The sequence below is a fragment of the Pongo pygmaeus genome, chromosome 22 (assembly GCF_028885625.2).
Source record: "Pongo pygmaeus isolate AG05252 chromosome 22, NHGRI_mPonPyg2-v2.0_pri, whole genome shotgun sequence".
NCBI classification, from domain to species: Eukaryota; Metazoa; Chordata; class Mammalia; order Primates; family Hominidae; genus Pongo; species Pongo pygmaeus.
Window position 1 is genome coordinate 23142940 of NC_072395.2, and position 22467 is coordinate 23165406.

At 40.3% G+C, this 22467-nt stretch overlaps 1 pseudogene and 1 gene segment (V, D, J or C); both read left to right on the forward strand.

The window, feature by feature from the left end:
* Positions 1–643: 643 nt before the first annotated feature.
* LOC129027723 (immunoglobulin heavy variable 7-4-1-like) lies at positions 644–1135 on the forward strand (annotated as a pseudogene).
* An 8782-nt stretch (positions 1136–9917) lies between these two features.
* LOC129027648 (immunoglobulin heavy variable 1-3-like) lies at positions 9918–10365 on the forward strand. The segment is given in 2 exon segments: positions 9918–9963; positions 10049–10365. Coding segments are annotated over 2 exon segments (363 nt in total).
* Positions 10366–22467: the final 12102 nt, after the last annotated feature.

Here is a 22467-nt window from a genome sequence, read left to right on the forward strand (position 1 = left end):
CACAGGAGGCTGGGGAGGGATTCCCCTCAAGATCTGTGTCATTCTTCTAAAAAAAATCTAAAATAAGTATTTGACAAAGACTGCTGAACATTCTATAAATGGCCTATGCGATTGTGAGCATTTATCAAACTTGATGTTGTAATGAGAACCACTTTTATACTAGATATTTCTAACCCTGCTAGATATCTTAACAGTATGCAGCTGGAGGTTAAGGAAGCTTTTCTTTTATATAAATAAGTGCAACTTTTGGAGAAACACACTCATCCCCCGAATAAGACATTCATGTATTAAAGCCTAGAAATACTTTAAATTACCTCTGAGCCGTTCAAGTGTGGGTTCACAGTGAAGTCCTATTCTAGGGAACATTGTTCTCCAGGGGGAGAAGCTTTGTCAACAAAGAGCTTAGGGATGTATCAGGGGGCATATGGCCTCTAAGGGGATTATAGCTTGAACCCTTAGCATCCTCCTGTTGGTAATCCATGTGTCACTCTCCAATCTTTCTCATGCACTATCAGGTATGAAATACCATCGCTCATGAATATGCAAATACCTGAGGTAAATATAGATATCTTTGTGCCCTGAGAGCATCACCCAACAACCACTACCCTCCTCAGAAGAAGCCCCTAGACCACAGCACCTCAACATGTACTGGACCTGGAGGATCCTCTTCTTGGTGGCAGCAGCAACAGGTAAGGGACCTCCCAGTCACCGGGCTGAGAGAGAAACCAGACCAGTCAAGGGAGACATCATGCACTCCTGTCTCCTCTCCACAGGTGTCCACTCATGGGTGCAGCTGGTGCAGTCTGAGCCTGAGGTGAAGAAGCCTGGGGCCTCAGTGAAGGTTTCCTGCAAGGCTTCTGGATACGCCTTCACAAGCTATGCTATCAGCTGGGTGTGACAGGCCCATGGACAAGGGCTTGAGGAAATGGGATGGATCAACACCAACACTGGGAACCTAACGTATGCCCAGGGCTTCACAGGACGGTTTGTCTTCTCCATGGACACCTCCATCAGCATGGCATATCTTCATATCACCAGCCTAAAGGCTGAGGACACGTGCAAGAGGCACAGTGTGGAAACCCATATCCTGAGAGAATCAGAAACCCTGAGGGAAGAGGCAGCTGTGCTGAGTTGAGGCAGTGAGAGGGACAACATGGCTGCACCCTTTGTTGACGTAGAGTTATACACATACATATATATACACCCAACACTGGAGCACCCAGATATATCAAGCAAATACAATTAGAGATAAACAGAGAGATAGACCCAATACCGTAATAGCTGGAGACTTTAACACCCCACCCTCAGCATTGGACAGATCTTCCAGACAGAAAATTAACAATGAAATCTTAGACTAAATCTGCATGACAGACCAAGTGGACATAATGGATATTGACAGAACACTTCATCCAATGGCTGCAGAGTACACAGTCTTTTCCTAAGCATATGGATCATTCTCAGGGATAGACCATATGCTAGACCAGAAAATTTGTCATTTTTAATTAAAAAGATATCACGTACCTTCTCTGATAGTAATGAAAGAAAACTAAAATAATAAGAGGAATTTTGAAAACACATGGAAATTAAACAATATGCTCCTTAATTAAACAATGTGCTTCCAAACTGAATGATATGCTCTAAAATGGGTTAATAAACAAACAAGAAAATTTTAAAATTTATTGAAAGAAATGATAATGAAAACATAGCATATGAAAACCTATGAAATACAGTGAACGTAGTACTAAGAGGAAAGTTTACAGCTATAAGCACTTACGTTAAAAAAGTAGACAACCATAACATAAATATCTTAGGAATAGCTCTCAAAAAAAACTAGAAAAGCAAGAGCAAATCAAATCCAAACATAGTAAAATAAAAAAGTTAAGATCAGAACATTAATAAATAAAATTGAAATAAATAAAACAATACCAAAGATCGATCAAATGAAAAGTTGTTTTTTAAAAAGATAAAAGACATCTATAAACCTTTAACCAGACTAAGAAAAAAACAAAGAAGACCAAGTAAATAAAATCAGAAAGAAAAACGGAAATATTACAACCAATAGTGCAGAAAATCAAAGGATAATTAGAGGCTACTAGGAACAACTAAATGCCAATAAATCGAGATATCTGAAAGAAATGGATACATTTAGAGACACACACAACCTACCAAGATTGAGCCAGGAAGAAATTGAACAGATAAGTAACAAGTAGTGAGAGTGAAGCCATAATAAAAGTTCTCCCAGCAAAGCAAAACCCGGGACTTGATGACTTCATCACGCAATTATGACAAACATTTAAAGAAGAGATAACACCTAATCTCACTCAAAATATTCCAAAAATAGATAAAGAGTAGATAAGAAAGGGAATAATTCTTCCAAACTTACTGTACAAGGCCAATGTTACCCTTATATGAAAACCAGATAAAGACATACCAAAAAAAAAAAAAGAAAACTGCAATTCAATATCACTGATGAATATGGATGCAAAACTCCTCAAGGAATTCTTAGCAAACCAAATTCAATAACATCAAAAGAGCTTTCATCATGACCAAGTGTGGCTTATCCCAGAGATGCAAGGATGGTTCAACCTATGCAAATCAATCAACGTGACACATCATATCAACAGAATGAAGGGCAGAAGACATAAGATCAGGCCTTACCTTGTTCTCCTCACTCAAAGTCTACCATTAGTGCTTTGGTCCTCTTGGCCAGTCCTGCTGTACTTGGTCTCCCGTGATTCTGTTCCCAGGTCCTGAAACACTGGGTTTCTGCACACCTGGAGTCTCTCTCCTCTTTGAACATGGAGACCCTGTATCTTCAGAGAGGGATGATGCCTCATTGTGGCTACCATGCCCCATGCCCCATGCAAACAATTCTTCCAACACAGTCATGATTTTTCCTGTTGGAAATTGAAAAGTGATGTGGCAATTCTGTGTGTGTGTGTGTGTGTGTGTGTGTGTGTCCTCAGGCCTGTTGAGAACACAGCTGGGCTCTATGTATAACAGGAAAGCAACGTTTTCTCTATACCATCTATTTTCTTATAAAGTGTTCATAGGTAGTCAAAAGGAAATGAATCACAGTTTATAAGATGTTGGGGACTGGACTGATGTTGTCACTCAAGGCTACAATGGGGGCTCCAGGAAAAGAAATCTAGAAAAGGATAAGACTGTGAGCAAAGAAGCAAAACCTGGGGAGCAACAGGGAGAGGGCGAGCAAGGGTGACTCAACCGGGCAGGGATAACACCACTTACCACAGAGGGTGAAAACTCTGTGCTCAGCAAAGAGGAGAACTTACTCAGCATTTCCCCTAATCCTCCCTCCAGAAACGCGACTGCCAGGAAAGTTCACAATGTATCATCTCCAGCTGGGAACCCAAAAGAAGCAGGCAGATTTTAGGGCATAGGTCCTGGGCACAAGGTGTTTCCCTGGTTCCTACCCCTTTTCTTCCCTCTCTGTCCAGCAAAACTGCTTGTTTCTATCACTTGCCTTCCTGTCCTTGGGGTAAGAATGGATGCTTTGACACTCAGCAGAGGGATGCTCTTTCAGAGGAGGAATGAGTTTGTGTTATCTGATGCCTGAGCAGGACACTCACCTCTGGGAAGAGGCTCCAAGACAGAGGGTTGCCGTGGTTCCATCCCTTTATATGTGTGGGACTCCTGACACATGCACACTTTTCCTCAAACTCTGTTTATACCCCAGCAACAATGTGGGTGTTGTCAGCCTCTCTCCTCCCCTGATGATTGAGCTCAAGCTCTATCATCAGCTTGAGCACAATTTCCCCACGAAAGGCATTATTCTTTATCTCAAGAAGATCAACTTTTTACATGTCTTCGATGGATGACAGTTTTTCTGTGTGAGAATCTAGAAATAAGAAATGGGGTAATGGGGACAAGTGAGCTCTGTGTGTGACTCACCAGGAAGTCCACTCTTATTCCAGGTGTCCTGTCCCAGGAGCAGCTGCAGGTGTCAGGTCCAGGATCCATGAGACCCTCAGACACTGCCCTCCACCTGTGCTATATCTGGATTCTTTTTTTTTTTTTACCATGGATATTATCTGAGATGAATCCACCATCCCATGGGCAACAGGCTGGAATGGCTGGGGCACAGTTACTAGAGTGGATCATCAAGGAATACACATCATGCACCCTCCACCCAGGTCTGTGTCCCCATCAACAATGACTCAACCAAGAGCCATTTCTCTGTGAAGCTCAGCTCCGTGACCACCTAGGACATGGCTGAGGATTACTGTGAAAGACTCAGTGAGGAGGTGTCCTTATGAGCCCTGACACAAACCTGTCAGGGCACTTAGGACCTCCAGGAAGACTCAGGACCACCAAGGGGACTCACGACCACCGGGGAAGGGCAGGTTGCAGGAAGCACAGGGCCAGCCCCAGAGCAGGTGCGGGTGGAGATGAGAGGCTGGTTTACTGCCAGGGTCTGGGGCTGCTTCTCCATTTAGATGTTGCCTTCAGAGACCCTCCCTTATTTCATGATGCTCTGCTTAGCTCTATGTCTCTGAAATACCACAGTTTTGTTGTACCAGGAGGAAATCTTCTCTCAGGTGCTAAATGTAGAACAATCTCTCTGCCAGTTGTTGCCAGGGTCACAGCCCTGTGGAAGCTGAAGGGAACCTGGTAAGTCTTCTCCAGTCACATTCAGGACAGAAACCTTAGTGGGGTTCCCTGAGGAGAACAGTCTTTGGGAATTCTAACCTCAGCCAAGAGAGAGGCTGGGCCAGGGTCAGTGTCAGGTAGAACCTCAGAGGATTTATGTCTGACCCTTCTCCTGACACTAAAGCTTGCAAATCAGTATCAGCACTGATCTGGGACCCCTATTGCTTCTAGCCCATTCTATTTCTTGTTAGTTGCATTTGTTGTTGATTTTCCTTTTGCTGTTCCTGATCCCTGTAAAGTGGAGATGTGCTTCCTGCTGTAAAAATTCCAGGGCTCAAGCCCTTTCCCTGCAGCTTAGGTGGGGCTCAGGTTGTGGCTCCTGTAGCCACATGGGAGAGGCTGATGGGACTATCTTCTCTCTCGTTGCTCAGAACCCTCCAATGTGTTGTGTGGAGACTCACCTGGGAATGCAAGTGGCCAATAGTTGTGAAAGGTATGAGCTTGTTTGGTCAAAATGGAATGTGGATGTGGAATTTATCCTGTGTTGTGCAAACTAACACAGGTTCACCTTCCTCACCTGTAGTGTTAGAAAGAGTGTGAAAGTTGTGGGACTCAAAACAGAGCCACTTGTGTTAACACCCTGACAAATGGACCTAGGAATGACCATGAAGGAGGGTTCTTAGGCCCATATTCCTGATAACAAAAACTATCATGAATAGAGTCTACTTAGCCACCATCTTGGATAGAAGCCCACCACAACCTTATTAAAAATTACATTTGCAAGGACATCAGCTCAGAAACTGGCTGCTCAACCTTACACTGATGCCACCATTGATACTGATTCTACAACTATATAATAATTATCTCAAAACAACTTTTGTAACCCACCTCATTTTCACTTCATAAACCTATGGATTGACATCTTGGAGTTACTGCTGCTTTGTAGATAACGATAAATAATAAGGCCTTTTAACAATGTTTGAAGCTGCTATTCTCTGATGTCTCTTCTAAAATGAAGAATTTCCAAGTGGATGACAATGAAAAAATTGTTAGAAAGATTTGGTGGTAAGGCGTCTTTAACATCCTGTTGAATGTTTCTGCATAGCACATCAAACCCTTAAAATACTTTGCTATATCTGCATTTAATGAATCAGAGTCTAATATTGAAGATGCAATTGAAAATACATGGGCCTTTGATGAATCAACTCATAGGGTGATAATGTCTGGGTCCTTGAGAAAGCAGAACCTGTGTTGTAAGTTTTACTAGAGGTACCTTTTGCAAAGAAAGTTCATGTGTTTCTGAACATTATGCTACTTTTAACTTAAGAATGCAATATATGATTTATTTTTACTTCAAATTTTCCAGTAGATTTTTGACAGTAAGGACAGTGCAGCATTTGAGTAACACTAAGGAGTTAAAAGAGTTATTTTGTAATCACTCCTGTGAGATATGCACATCGCTCACTTGATATGGAAATTCAAATGTCACAGGTGGGAAAATCAGAATAAAGCAAATTTTATGACCTGTCATGGCTGTAGTTTTTGTCAAGCAAGTAATTCATGTCAATAAGAAATAGACAAAACAATGAAACATATTCAAATCCAGGGGAAATCTGACCTCTGCCCGCTCTCTTATAACTACAAGGCTGTTCCACAGCCAAATTATTTTTCAAGCTCCAGGGTATAAAATACTTTTGGACTGTGGAAGCTAACAGCTCTCCCCTCAGGCAGGGCTAAGGAATCTGGGGAATGAAGAGTTGTGTTCATGAAGAAGATGGCATTATTGTATCTTCTCCTGTGCCTGGTGACATCTCCCCAGGGTGCATGTCTCTGCTGTCAGACATGGGTTTATGGGGTGAGAGCGAGCAGGCACACGTGACTGACAGGGACTGATTCTCTGTGTACTCACATGCCGTCCCAGGAGCAGCTGCGGGAGTCAGCCCTGGACCTGAAGAGCCTGCACTGACCCTCTGCCTCACCTGCACTGTTTCTGGCCACTCCATCACAACCAGTCCTTACTACTGGGCCTGGATCCGCCGGCTTCCAGGGAGGGGCTGCAATGGATAGAATACACTGGTAGTGGTGGTGGGAATCCATTTGTCTTGCGGAAAATGGCAGCATCTCTTTATTTTCTAAGGTTGAATAATGTTATATTGTGTACACATACCACATTGTCTTTATGCATTTGCCCATCGACAGACACTCAGTTTCCATATCTTGGCTGTTGTGACCAGAGTTGCAATAAGCACAGGAGAGCAGGTATCTTCACAAGGTGGTAATTTCATCTCCTTTAGGTATATTTCCATAAGGCGGATCACTGGTCATACGGTATTTCTCTTTTATTTGGAGCATCTATACTGCTTTGCATAGTGCTAGGAATATAGAATGCCATAGCCATTATTAAAAAAATTATTTTTGAGCTATAATCCAAAAACAAAAAATGTTTTATCATGGTTCTTCATATGAGGCTTTTAATATAGCTGGTGGAAGTCCAGAGTGTTCTCCCACCTTGGGCAAGGATGAGTTTTCCCCTAATTATCTTTGAGGCAGAAGATTGGCAGAGTGTGTGATGCAGGCTGTTCGCAGGATTCAGGATGATTTATTAGAAAATAGTATTGACAGAGAAAAATGGAGAGATAGAGATGTGGAGAGAAAGAGAGACAGAGAATATGAATCTCATAAGAGGAAAATCCACTGAATATCAGTGTTGGGTTTTCAGTCACAGACACATCTGTATGAACGTGGAACCATGAAGTCAAGTGAAGAGTGGAGAACATGTGCAGTCCAAAAAGTCAGAATTTTCTCAGAGGCACCCATTGCCCCATCACATGGGTGAGAGATGTTTGAAACCAGTGAAGTGTGAGTGCACAGTCAGTGATGCAGTTATCATGTTTCCATGAACTTTCATTAATAAGACAAGGACTTCTATAGATCACTCATGCACAAATATACAAGATGTGTTTTTGCATTTGTGGATGTCTAGAGAAAAAGGATCTGTTGACAAAACTTCATCAGGTTACAGAGATCTGTTTAATTTGGAGATCTCATAGGAGGGTGTCTCCATGAACTGTCATTAATAAGACAAGGACTTCTGTAGATCACTCAGGCACAAATATACAAAATGTGTTTTTGCATTTGTGGATGTCTAGAGAAAAAGGATCTGTTGAAAAAACTTCTTCAGGTTACAGAGATCTGTTTAAGTTGGAGATCTCATAGGAGAGTGTCTTTGAGAGAATACTGGTCTATTAATTAAATGGGTCAAAATTCCCTCTGTTGGAGTAGCCTTCCAATTATGTAGATTTCTTTATTCCTTCTTGAGTTGTGAAACATAAACCCAAGGATTGACTTACTGGAATTTGACTGCTGTGTTGATAGAATTTCTGATAAGGTTTCTTCTAATGATTTGACAATAACTTTCCTGTTTCTTTACTCCAAGAAATGAATTTTCACAAGGTCTCAGGACATAACATTTCAGGTGCGTTAGTTAAAGTGACTGGCTTCCTGGAGACAGGAAGCTTTCTTCTAACAATGAGGTCACTTCTTCTGCAAAGCATTCAGTTTCAGAAAAAAGCCATAAACCTAGGCCTAGTGTCAGTGTAGAAGTCACTTTCTATAGGCTAGAACCTAGGAAGAAAGGAAAATATGCGTTATTGGAATAATAGATACAAAGTGGGTTTTATTCTGAATGTATCTGTACCTACAGGTATTCTCAGATGCCACATTCAACTGCAAGAGCCCAACAAAGAAACAAGGCACTCCTAAAATCCTACAGGTTTTTGTGCTCATTGTGGGTCCACTGACTCAGGAAATGAGAAGCTTCAGACAAGAGGCTCCCTTCTGTGTCATACAGTCTTTTCTTTGGGTCTCCTTGTAGGGTTCAATAGGTTTAGTAAGGCTAATCAAATGTTAAAAGAAATGGTGTCAGCAGCATATGGTGCCACTGAAGGAGCATTCTAAACCAGGACACAGCCACTTCAAGCTGGGCTAGAGACTTAGGGAAAATGTTTGTGAGCCACGACAGAAACCTCATTGCAAGGTAATATCTTGGCTGGAGGAGGCACTCGGGAGCCAAAAAGCACAGGTTGCAGCCCCAGAGCAGGTGCACTGAGGCTGGGGAGGAGGTTTTCTCCCAGGGCCTGGGTCTTCCTTTGTCAGGAAAAAACAATCTAAAATAATTGTTCAACAAGTTGCTGACATGCCTTTAAATATCCTATTATATCCAAACCATTCAAATAACTTGAGGCAATGAGAACTATTTTTTAAAGTGGGTTTCCAGGATTGTAATATCTTATAGTGAGAATATGAAAGATGGGTGTGTTTTTACTAATTCAATCCGTACAGACTAGTTGAAGAAACTACATTTCCTATGAATAAGAAATTCAGATTTCAGTGTTAGGTAAAGTTGCCTACATTGTGTGAGTGACAGGACAGTGGTGGATGTGAGAGTGTGGCAGGTGCACAGACCAAGTGAGTAAGAAATGAATATTCAAAGATGAGGATCTATGGATATGAACTGAAAGTATTAAGTACTTCATGAAATTCTAATAAGTGGAGTTCAAAAGTAACCCAACATTATTCAAAACACAAATTCCTTGACAATTATTTTGGGAGCAGTGAGTTCATAAAGAACTCCAAATTCCTCTTACATATTTTGATTCCTGTCATCCGTGAGATGAGAATATCAGCTCTAATCACACATCACAGAGCAAATCTGTAAACCAAAAGTGTTTTTGTTACAGATCCTGGGGGATCAGACACCAGGCAAGTGCTGGAAGCAATGTCTCAGGAGCGTCCAGCAGATCTCAGAGGGACCTGCTGGACACTCACGTGGGACATCAGCTTTACTTTCTCAGAGTCACCAGTGAGCTGTGCTGGTGCCTGATGGGTCCAAGATAGAGCCAAGGCACCTGCTGAATGTCATGGAGAGTGACAGTCCCAAAAATGATCCAGGTGGTCTCTATGCTAATCAAATGTAGGTTCACAGTGAGGAGTCTCTTCTGAGGGGGCATATTCTTCACTGAAAGGACCTCTGTCCACAAATGTTCATAATTGGGTCAGGGCATGGATTTCCTTAAGCAGGATTAGGGCTGGGACCATCAGCATCTCACTCTAGTAAGGGAGATGTGGCATTTATTTTCCCTTTCTTATCATGGGTCAGGCTTTGAGCTATGAAATGCTCTGTCTCATGAATATGCAAATAACCTGAGATCCACTGAGGTAAATATGGATAAGTCTGTGCCCTGAGAGCATCACCCAACAACCACATCCCTCCTCTAGAGAATCCCCTGATAGCTCAGCTCCTCACCATGGACTGGACCTGGAGGATCCTCTTCTTGGTGGCAGCAGCTACGGGTAAGGTGCCAAAAAGTCCCAGTGATGAGGAGGGGATTAAGTCTAGTCAAGGGGGCTTTTATCCACTCCTGTGTCCTCTCCACAGGTGCCCAGTCCCAGGTACAGCTGGTTCAGTCTGGGGCTGAGGTGAAGAAGCCTGGGGCCTCAGTGAAGGTCTCCTGCAAGGCTTCTGGATACACCTTCACCAACTACTACATGCAGTGGGTGCAACAGGCCCCTGGACAAGGGCTTGAGTGGATGAGAGAGTTCAACACTCGCAATGGTAACACACAATATGCACAGGAGTTCCAGGGCAGAGTCACCATAACCAGGGACACGTCCACAAGCACAGCCTACATGGAGCTGAGCAGCCTGAGATCTGAGGACACAGCTGTGTATTACTGTGTGAGAGACACAGTATGAAAACCCACATCCTCAGAGTGTCAGAAACCCCAGGGAGGAAGCAGCTGTGCTGGCATGGAGAAAATGACAAAGATTATTACATTGAAGACATTCTTAGAAAATGACATTAAGTCATTAAAAAAATAATAATATTAATGTTTATTTGAGAAATTTTAACTATTTGAGAGATTTTTCATACAAGATTTATTCTGTAAGCAAATTTCAGGGACTGGAGAATGAATCAAATTAATTAAACTGGTATAGAATTTCCTCTGTAGGTATCTTTGTAAACATCAATTTCTGAATCAGTGTTGTCAATATTTTGGAACACAGGCACAAATCACATTTTAACTCTACTTTTATCTCTATTTAAAAAATGCCAAAATATCTCCTTTTGTGCACATCCCATTTTGAATTCCCACCATCAATGCATGATAGTTCTTGGTTTTCCACATTCATATTGTCATTTATCATTATAAGAATTGTGTGTTTTAACCATTCTAGTAGGTGAGTAATGGGATCTAATTTTTATTTAAATGCACATGTCCCCAATAAAAAAATCATATTTAAAAATATTCATATAATTTTTGGTGAGATGCCTCTCCTGATACTTGGTTAATTTTTTTTGTTATACTTTAAATTCTGGGATACATGTGCACAACATACAGGTTTGTTACATAGGTATACATGGGCCATGTTGGTTTGCTGCACCCATCGACTCGTCATTTACATTAGGTATTTCTGCTAATGTTATCCCTCCCCAAGTCTGCCACCACTGACAGGCCCTGGTATGTGATGTTTCCCTCCCTGTGTCCATATGTTCTCATTGTTCAACTCCCGCTTATGGGTGAGAACATGTGGTGTTTGGTTTTGTGTCCTTGTGATAGTTTGCTGAGAATTATGGTTTCCAGCTTCATCCATGTCCCTGCAAAGGACATGAACTCATCCTTTTTTATGGCTGCATAATACTCCATGGTGTATATGTGCTACATTTCTTTATCCAGTCTGTTACTGATGGACATTTGGGTTGGTTCCAAAACTTTGCTATTGTGAATACGGCCGCAATAAACATATGTGTGCATTTGTTTTTATAGTAGCATGATTTGCAATCCTTTGGGTATAAACCCAGTAATGGGATCACTGGGTCAAATGGTATTTCTAGTTCTAGACCCTTGAGGAATCACCACACTGTCTTCCACAATGGTTGAACTAATTTTCACTCCCACCAACAGTATAAAAACGTTCCTATTTCTCCACATCCTCTCTAGCAGCTGTTGTTTCCTGACTTGTTAATGATCGCCATTCTAACTGGCATAAGATGATATCTCATCGTGGTCTTGATTTGCATTTCTGTAATGACCAGTGATGCTGAACATTATTTCATTTGTCTCTTGGCTGCATAAATATCTTGTTTTGAGAAGTGTCTGTTCATATCCTTTGCCCACTTTCTGATGGGGCTGTTTGTTTTTTCCTTGTAAATTTAAGTTCTTTGTAGATTCTGGATATTAGCCCTTTGTCAGATGGATAGAACGCAAAAATTTTCTCCCATTCTGCAGGTTGCCTGTTCACTCTGCTGATAGTTTCTTTTGCTGTGCAGAAGCTCTTTAGTTTACTTAGATCCCATTTGTCTATTTTAGATTTTGTTGTGATTCATACTTGGTTAATTTTTAATCGCATTGTTTTCTTCTGATTAGTTGTAAGTATACCTGCATATTGATCAAAAAAGCCATTTAACAAATCAAAAGGAAACATTTAACAAATATGTGACTTGGAATTATTTTCTCCACGTCTGTTGCTGCCTTTTACTCCCTTGTCGGTGTGCATTGCAGAAAAATATGTATGTGTGTGTGTGTTTTTACAAATTAAAGAAACAGGTAAAATTTCATTTATCCATAGATCATGTCTTTGGCATTATATCTGAAATCTCATCATAAAATTACTAATAGTGATTTTTTTTCCGTCTCTCTAATCTCAGGCCACAATCTACTCATGAGTGTTTAAACATCACCTACCTGATTAGAGGACTATCACCCTAACATATTTGGAATATTTCTCTAAGGAGATGTGTTCTTTTTCCCATTATTTCTTTATTTAGCCATCTATTAATATCTGTATTGGTTTATGGATGTCTATTTCATACTCTGAAGTAAATCCATGCTACATTATTCATTTTATTCTTCAAATCACCACAGTTTTATTAGGTGCTGGGAGCTCATTTAGTTTGGATGTTGCATTCTTACAGCACACCTCATCCTTTTGTTTTTGAACACTTTCCTGTGTCCTGGTATTACGATACATTCTAAGCCCATTTTCTATATTAACTTTTTCATACATGGAATCAGACATTTTTCTAAAGATTGCTTCTTTCTGATGTTAAAATATAGTATTAAAATAAAATTTGTGATACTGGGTATATGTGTTGTTAATGTGGTATAAGTACTTTTAGGACCTCTCAACTAACTGGCCTAGTAAATGTGCATGTTTATATGAACTCATGTTTAAGGACACATTGAAACTATTTATGTATCTTGTCTTCTGTAACTTTATTACATTAAAAATGAGAATACACTGGTCTCCTCATCCAACTATGTTACCACCATATGGACCTTTCTAGGATTCCTTGACTGTCCATAATCACCCACTGCAAAGGGAGTAACCGCATCCCACCATATGCCATTTTATTACTTAGCTGCACAATTCAGGACACATGCATTGCAGTATCAGAAATGTAAAGCTGTACCCTTCTTGGAACCATTTTTATCTACTAGAATAGAGTGCTTATGTGCAGTTTCTTTACACTTTAAACTTTAGAATTTCCTCATTTTCAAAGTTCCTTAGATCAGCAACTTCATTTTCCACTTTCTTCAGTAAAGTCATTTCAATTACACTATATAATTTCTTTATTTGAATTCTGTAAAAGCCAAAACTACAGTCAAGTAAACATATAGAGGATATTCCAGGAATTTACAGAGTGGATATCAAATAAGTTAAAAAGGCAATGTTTAAGAAGAGTAAAACTATTTTTAGTGATATGCAATGGTTGAGACATGACACAATTAATTTGTCTAAGCTCATAATTTTGTGATGAAAAATATAAACCTAAATATATACAATTTAAAATGATATTTAGCAGTACATTATCCCTAGGATCAAATGCAGACTGTATAAATTATCTAATAACTTATTTGGTGAGGATGCCATAAGATACACGCAACAAAGAATGAATTAGTTTTCCTTATTTGCATATAAGATGTTGACATTCACTAAAGATCTTTAATTTTAAAAAAATCAATTTTCTATATGACCCAAGTTTTTTCATCCTGACAAGCAAATAATCCACAGGATTATTTTCTTTCCTTGATTGAGAAAGATTTTCCCCAAACTTCAGCTCAGTTCAGCATATACTGCCCCTAAATGGGCATTCACACTCAGATGAGTCCACACACCTGTCAACATGTGGAGTCTTCTGTCAGACAAACACACCTTTACTCTTGTGGATTCTTCCCTCAGACAAAAACACATGTCTCCACATGGACACTTTCCTCAGACTACCACGTATGTCCTTACATTTATGTTTTCCTCAGAAAACAGACTTTTCCTCATGTGGACTCTTGTCTCAGACAAGCAAACATGTCTTCATGTGAACTCTTCACTCAGATAAGTACACATATGTCCACATTTACTGTTTCCTTACACAGGCAGATATATTCAATGTTGAATTGTTTTGTGGCAAAATGATCTCAAGATAATGGTAATTATAAACCCCCTCCCTAATAAAGTGTAGATCTGTATTTTTTTATCTTTGTAACCTAACTTTGCCTTATTGTCAAAAACAGTAGTTTGCAGCTCTAAATGTACCAATTAAAGACAGGTGTCCATTTTCTCTGGAAATGTACTTTTATTTTCTTACTGGACGTATTTGTTGATAATGTGTGCTACTATGAAGATACCTGAACAGTGTCCACATTAGAGAATAAAAAAGAGTAATGGGCAGAATAACCCTATGCATGCAGATCCAGAAATCCTTTGACCCTGCCCTCCCGAAATGTAGACACAGAGGATGGATGAGCAATGCTGAGCAGTGCACCCATGACCACAAACATGAAGACATGGAAATGTGTCCCCACCCCTCCTCATGAAAGGCAGCTCATGCCCTCTTCCTTCAGGCCCTGGTATGGAGCCACCCCATGTCTGTGCCCTTCCTCAGTGTCCACACCATGGGGTCTGCACTGATCTGGATTCCCTTCTCATCCCCCTCAATATTAGTGTCCCTTGTGAATCAGGTCTAGCTGTGGCTGCTCCACTTGGAGCTGTTCTCAGTCTGTTTCCTCTGTGTTCACGGAAGTCCTGTGTGATGTTTACTGATGGAGTTAGAAAGAGAAAAATTTAACAACCCAGCAGTTCACTGAGACTGTCCTGCAAAGCTTCTGGTTTCGGATTTACTGGGTACAGCATGAGCTTGGTCCAGCATGCTTCACAACAGGAATTGGTGTGGGTAGCAACAGTGAGAGATCATATGGGAGTTCTCAGGGTTACTCTCCATGAGTACAGATAAATTAACATTCCCAAGCAACACCATTTCAAGTGCAGTCTACCTTACAATGACCAACCTGAAAGCCAAGGGCAAGGCCGTGTATTACAGTGAGGGACACAGGAGAGGGAAGATCTGTGTGAGCCCAGACACAAAAATCTCTGCAGAGAGACAGGAGGGAACTGCGTGGTAGATGCTGCTCAGAACCACCATGGGGTGGTCAGGAAACAAAGGGGTGCTTAGGACCTCTAGGGAGTGCTCAGGACGCCAGGGGGTGCTCAGAACCACTAGGGGACGCTCAGGACCACCAGTGGGTGCTCAGACCCACAAGGGGGGTGCTCAGGACACTAGGTGGCGCTCAAGGCAACACTACTGCCCTCATGTCACCACGGGGTTCTCAGAATCACCAGAGGACGCTCAGAACCACCAGGGGGCGCTCAGGACACCAGGGGGCGCCCAAAACCACCAGGTGGTGCTCAGCACCACCAGGGGGCGCTTAGAAGCACTCGGGGACGCTCAGGACAAGAGGGGGTACTCAGAACCAACAGGGGGCGCTCAGGACCACGAGAGGGCGCTCAGGACCACCAGTGGGTGCACAGAACCACAAGGGGGCGCTCAGGACATAGGTGGCTCTAAAGACAACAATTCTGGGCTCAGATCACCAGGGGGTACTCAGAACCACCAGGGGGCGCTCAGAACCATCAGGGGGCTCTCAGGACATGCAGATTCTCTTAGAAGGCAGTTGCACATCAGGAGCTTCAGAGGCTGTGATTTCCTTTCAGACCCTGGAAATTCATGACCTCGTCAAGCAAAAGTCTTCCCCAGGATGTCTGACAGTTTTTTCCTTTTAATTCCATGATTCCTTTTACCTACAAAACACTAACTTAGAACAGGGATGTAATGCAACTTTTATTGCTGCATATTTTCTGAGTAATACTAGCAATGGTCTCTTGGGACAATTATTAAAATAGGTTATTTATATATTTTAATTATTAAAAATAATACTGTTATTAAAATAGTAAAATTTTTAAAATCACATTTGTAATCCCAGCACGTGGGGAGACTGAGGCAGACAGATTACTTGAGCTCAGGAGTTTTAGAACAGCCTGGCAACATGGTGAGATGCTTTCTATACATAAAAGAAAAAATAGCTGAGATTGGTGCAACCAGCTACTTGAAAGGCTGAGGAGGGAGGATTCCTTAAGCCTGGGAGTTTGAGGCTGCAGTGAGCTGTGATTGTGCCTCTGCACACCAGCTTTGGTGACAGAGTGAGACCCTGTCTTAGAAAAAAAATGCATATCCTCAATACAAACTATTTCCATGAATAGAGTTTTGTGTTTTTGTGCTGTAATAGTCAAACAATTGTATATGTTTTCTAACTTTAACTCAGCATATGCATGGTGTTTTGTTTCTTTTTTTCTTCATCTTCTGTTTGTGGAAAATAAACAGCACTTTAAAGGCTCTGTTTCTCCACTTTGTTTGGTTTCCAGTGTCCTGTTTTTCAGACTGTTTCTCCACCTTCCCTTCTTCTTTGAAAGCCTTTTATCTTCCTCAGTATCCACGCAGAAAAAGAAAGTCCCTTTACTTTCTGTCTTCCAAGTCTGGTGAATCAGTTCCTTTCTTTTCATAATCACTGAAGCCAACCAAGTTTAGAAGTATAACAGTTCTCCTTAGAATATGCTCATCTACCTGCACTCTCTGCCCTCCTCATCCTTTTCTAGGTCCCTGCAGACATCACCCTCATCCCATACCCTCCCTTTCTTAAGTACCACAGAGTGCGCTCTTCACCTCCTGCTGCCCTCTATGTGATCAAGCTTGGGGCTCACTAGTCCTTTGATTATGAAGTCCAAATCCCCATGTGCTTGCACACTCTCACGCCACCCTCTAGGAAGCTGCCATTGTGAGTGAGTCCTGAAAAGCATGGGCTGGGTTTAGTTTCATAATGCCAGATGGTCTCTATTATAAAGGCATATTGGCAAATAAAGATTAGAGTTTGTATTGAATACTCATGCCCAAAATTTCTTTTGCAAAACTTTTCAAATAAGGAGTTTTTATCCTGCCTAGTTTGAAAACTACAATCTAAAACCAACAAATAATGTAATACAACTTAAAAAGTGATGCTTGCCTTATTAGTTATTCAATTTATTAATAACAGGCCAATATTTAAAATATATACCATTGCACATTTAAGTGACATATTTGACAAGAATGGCATTTACATACAGTTTTACCAAAACATGTATTGAAGTGTATTTTTTTTAAATATTGGAATAGGCAGACATACACATATGCAAACACTATTTTGTACTACAATCTCAAACTGCAAACACAATTTAAATGCCATTAAATAATTAGAATAATATGAAACAAATGGGCATGGTGTTTTCGTGTTTAAATATACATTCATTTTGCCTGAGCATACTTATGTGTCTTTGCTGGGCTGTTGTGCGTATATGTGTATTTGTATGACCATGAAGCTTTCAGATACATCATTAAATTACATCAAGTGTTACCATGCACTTCCCTCTTTTAGGGGACAAAGTAAATCTTTCAGGGCAATCGCAGGGAAAATTTGTGGTTGGATCTTCCACACAGAGTCCCTACCATGACATTGCCAAGTGGAGCTATGGAAGGGGGCTACCAACCTCCAGACCCCAGAATGGTAGATCCACAGGCAGCTTGCAGCTCGAGTACGGAAAAGCCACAGGGACCCAACTCCAACCCATGAGAGCAGCCTTATGGGCTGCATTAGGGAAGTCACAAAGGTAGGGCTGCCCAAGGCCTTGGGCACCCACCCTCATACAGGTCACAAGACATGGAGTCAATGATTATTTTAGAGCCTTAAGATTGAAGGACTGTCTGACTAGGTTTTGGCCTTCCGTGAAAATCTTTACCCAATTTTTGGGCCAATTTCTCTTTTTAGCATAGGACTCCTCACCCAATTTCTGACCCATCATTGTACTTTGGACGTAAATAACTTATTTTTGATTTTCCAGTCTCATAGGTGAAAGGAACTTTTCCTTGAGTCTGAACTTTGGATTTTGAATTAATGCCAAAACAAGTTCAGATTTTCAAGGACTACTGGGGAGGGATTATTGTATAGTGCAATGTAAGAAAGACATAAGGGGTAGAATGATGTGGTCTGGATGTGTGTTTTCTCCAAATCCCCAACTGTGATCCCCAATGTTGGAGATGAAGTCTGCTGGGAGGTATGGCATTAGGGGCATATCCCTCATGAGTTACTTAGTGTCATCCCCTTGGTGATGAATGAGTTATCAATTCACATGAGAGCTGATTGAAAGAGCCTGGTACCACTCCCTTCTCTTATCTTTCCCCCTATTGTCATGTGACACTCTTGCTCCCCTTCAGCTTCTGCCTTAACTGTAAGCTTTCTGAGGCACTTAGCAGAAACAGATGTCAGCACCACACTTGCTGTACAGCCTGTACAACTGTGAGCCATATAAAACCTACGTCCTTTATAAATTACCCAGCCTCAGGTATTTCTTTACAATTCAATGATGGATGAACAAAGAAAGTATTTAATTGTGCAGCAAATTAGGGGTGTGGAATCATTAAAATGGAATTAATGCCTGTAGAGGTAAAGACATCAGGGTCTCTCTCTCTCTCTCTCCTCGAACCCTTCTCTCTCTTTACATACACACACGCACACATGCTCCACGTGAAGATGTCATGTGACCAAATAGCAATATGGTGGCTGCTATGAGCCAACAGTAGAAGCCTCAAAATAAAAAGTATCTTGCCAGCATGTTTATCTTTGAATTTCCAGAATCGAGGAACTGAGATAAAATTAAGGTTGCGTAAGTTACCAAGTATGATAATTTTTAATCTGTTTGAACTGACTACACAGAATTTCGGATGAAGAAGTGGGATTCTGATGTTACAATTATTTCAACACTGTGAAAGTACCTTGGAATTGGGTTATGTGTAAAAGGCTGGATAGTTTTGACATGCATAAAGAAATTTATATATTAAGGGTTATTCTGATAGACTAAAATGAGTAGAGTGCTATTGGAAACTGGATAAATGGTGATCTTTGTTATAAAGTGACAAAAAAACTTGTCTAGACTATGTTGTGATATTTAGTAAAAGAGAACTTTGAGCAGCGAATTTGAATATTTAGCTGAGAACTCTTCTAAGTAAAATGTTGAAAGTTTAGTTTGGTTTCTCCTGGGCATTTTTAATAAGAAAGAGATGAATTGAAAATGAAATTATAAGGGAGAAAGTATCCAAAACTTAAAGGCTTGGAAAATTCTCAATCTATCTGTGTTGCAAAAATCAGAAAGTGTGTTCTGAAGAGAACGGTGAGTGTGAGGCTGTAATATCACTTGATAAAGAATTTATGGTATTAAAAGAGAATAAATGCAGGTTTTAAAAAACAAGAATGAAGATGGGACAAAATGGATGAATACTGTCAGATTCTTCAGATTTAAGAGGATGGAGCTACTTGGTTGCAAATGTGCACTATTCTTCCAGAAGAAAGAAAAATAAACCTTGAATTTATTTAGAAGTAATCATGACCACTACCTTGGTTTCAGTAGACCAGACTGTCCATGCTTAAAACTTTGAGGAAAAGACTCCTACCACTGCCTGGAACTCAGGAACTCCCGGTGAGCCTTGTGTGTAGGGCTGCATGGGGTCTTTGACATGGGACCTTAACTCAGCAGTTAGCCATTGGTGCCTCTACCTAAAGCATTGGAATTAATTCTGCTGCTGCAATGAGCTGGGAAAGAAGAAGCTTGGCCCAGAGAAGATTCCACTTGATCCTTAAGGCCTATGGTAATTTGTTTTGTTATGCGTTGTAGTTGCTGGGGACACATCACCCCTCTTTTCTTTCCTATTTTTCTCTTCGGGGGAGAAAATGTCTATTTTATGCCTAACTCACCACTGTGTTTTGAAATCAAATAACTTGTCCAGTGCTATGGACTGAATGTGTATGCAACTCCAAAATTAATATTGTGGAACCCTAATCCCCAATGTGGTGTAATTGGGGTGTGGGCCATTTAAGGGGTGATTAGGTGAAAAGGGTGAAGCCATCATAAATGAGATTAGTGCTCTAATAAAAAATCACGGGAGAGCTTTTCTCTCTTGCTTCCCTGTCATGAGATGATACAATAAAATTATGGCCATCTGCAAATCAGGAAGGAAACATTTACATACATGTGATTGGCTGTCTTGGGCTTCCCAGCATTTGGCACTGCACGGAATAAATATGTCTTGTTAAAGTCATGCACTTTATGACACTTTGTTAAAGCAGCCCCAATAAAATAAGATATCTGGTTTTACTGGTTCAGAGTTAGAGAGAAATTTGTTTCAGAAATAATTGTACCTCAAATTTTACCCGTGTATGGTTTAGTTAATATTTAAATTATGTTTTAAACTTTAGAGTTTAGAGTTGATGATGAAATGAGTTAAGAGTTTGGGGACTGTTATGATCAAATGAATGAACTGCAGATGTGTAAATGCCATGCATTTGGGGGATGGTCTTTTCTATTCTGGGTCTTTCATGCCTACGTGTGAATTGTAGGATTGCTTTTCTTATTTCTGTGAAGAAGGCCATTATTATTTTAATAGATAATTTATCTAATCTGTAAATAACTTTGGGTAGTATGAAAATTTTAATTCTATTAATTCTTCCAATCCATAAATGTGGAGTATCTGGGGTATATGTCCTATTTATCTATGTCCATTTCATTTTCTATTACCAATAATTTATAGTTTTCTTCCAGAAATCTTTCTCTTATTTGGTAACATTTATTCCTAGGTATATTTTGCAGCTATTGTAAAAGGAAATGTTTCATAGATTTCATTCTCAGATGTTTTGCTGTCACCATATAGAAATGCCACCAATTATTGTATGTAGATGGTGAATCTTACAACTTTACTTAATTTGCTTATGAATTCTAATAGTTTTTGAGAAGGCTTTAGTTTTCTTTTTTTAATATAAGATCTTTTTGTCTTCACACAGGAAATCTGACTTCCACAATTCCAAATTTGAGGTCATTTCCTTTTACTGTTAACTAAACACTCTGGCTAGCATTTCATTACTATTCTGAATAAAAGTGATAAAAATGGGCATTTTTGTCTTCTTCCACTTCTTAGAGGAAAATTTCCCAGTTTTTCCATTCTTCATGTGATGAAAGCTGTGTTTTTCTCATATATGCACTTTATTTTTTGAGATATCCTTCTTTTATACCTAATTTTAGATCATTTCTATCAGGAATGGATGTTGAATTTTATTCTATGATTTTCTAAAATATCTTGACTACACAATAACACAGTAATATGCAGGTCAATACATCTCCACTGAATTTCACTTAATATCATCCCAACTTCTAATATTTATTTTTTAGTATTAGAACATGCCTATTTCCATATTATATTTGCTCACAGGTATCGGTACACATTTTAGCTAATTTGTCATTATTTTACTCTAAGAAATAACTCAAAAAATCATTTTTATTATGAATTGAAAGTAACATTGGCAAAATTTAGCCCAACCTTAATCTTTCCCGGACTTTGAAACATTATTGAAGACAATGAAAGGAGAAAGTCAGCTTTAGCTGAGCTTCTAAGAGGTAAGTGAGGTAAAAACCCAGGGCTTATTGGCTACGACTTTGAATGTTACTGTCTTCTTTTCCATGAGCCACATCCAGGCCATTTTCTAAATCTAAGAAAACTAATTTTATCTCACTGCCTCTTAGTCTTGTTTCCTGCAGCTGACAACCAAAACTCTCAGCAATAGAGCCCAGTGTAAATCACCAGGCTTTAATTATTGCAGAACTATGATTTTACAACAACATTGTGAGTTACATAATGATCCCACTTTATGGCTGCAGTGCAAATGCTTAACTTCCACTAAATCACAGAGCTCAGAATGGCTAGCATGGAGGTGTGTATGTATATGTGCATTGTTCTAGAAATTTCCAATTACTGTACATTATTGGTTGCAGTAATTAGGTCAATCTGAACTGACAAAAGTCTCCATGGCCTTATGAGCACAGAGACCACCTCCAGGGCAGGTGGACATCAAGGCTGGGAACAGTCTGCCAGCTGCTCCCCTGGGATTCCTCCAATTACCCTGTTTAAAGCCTCTGCTCACTCATGCGCTGGAAGAGGGATGCCAGAGATGCAGTCTACTCTTCCTAAAGGGCTGACAGGGCATAAAGACAAGATTGATTATCCATGGAACATTCCTATAGGAATGCACCTATGTGCAGGCACACTAACAAGCAGTGTGTCTTGCAGTGTGTAAATGGCTGAGATGCCATTTACACTTCTTTACACAATACATTTTTAAATGTTTTGTTGATGTATTCTCTATCATTTAAAAAAATCATCACTTTCCCCCTAAACAAAGAGGATTTTTATCAGAAACTTATGGGAAGCCCCTTGCTCTACCAGATTCCCACCCTCATTTCTGCTGAAGGAAAAAAGAAAACCATCTCTATTGATTTCTACTCTCCTCCTCTAGGACTAAAACCAGAAAGCTGCATGCTCCCTGGGTGAGCCTTAGAGAAGACCCTGTCTGTAGGAGCAGGAATCTCAGAGCCTTGGCTGAGAGGCATGGTCCT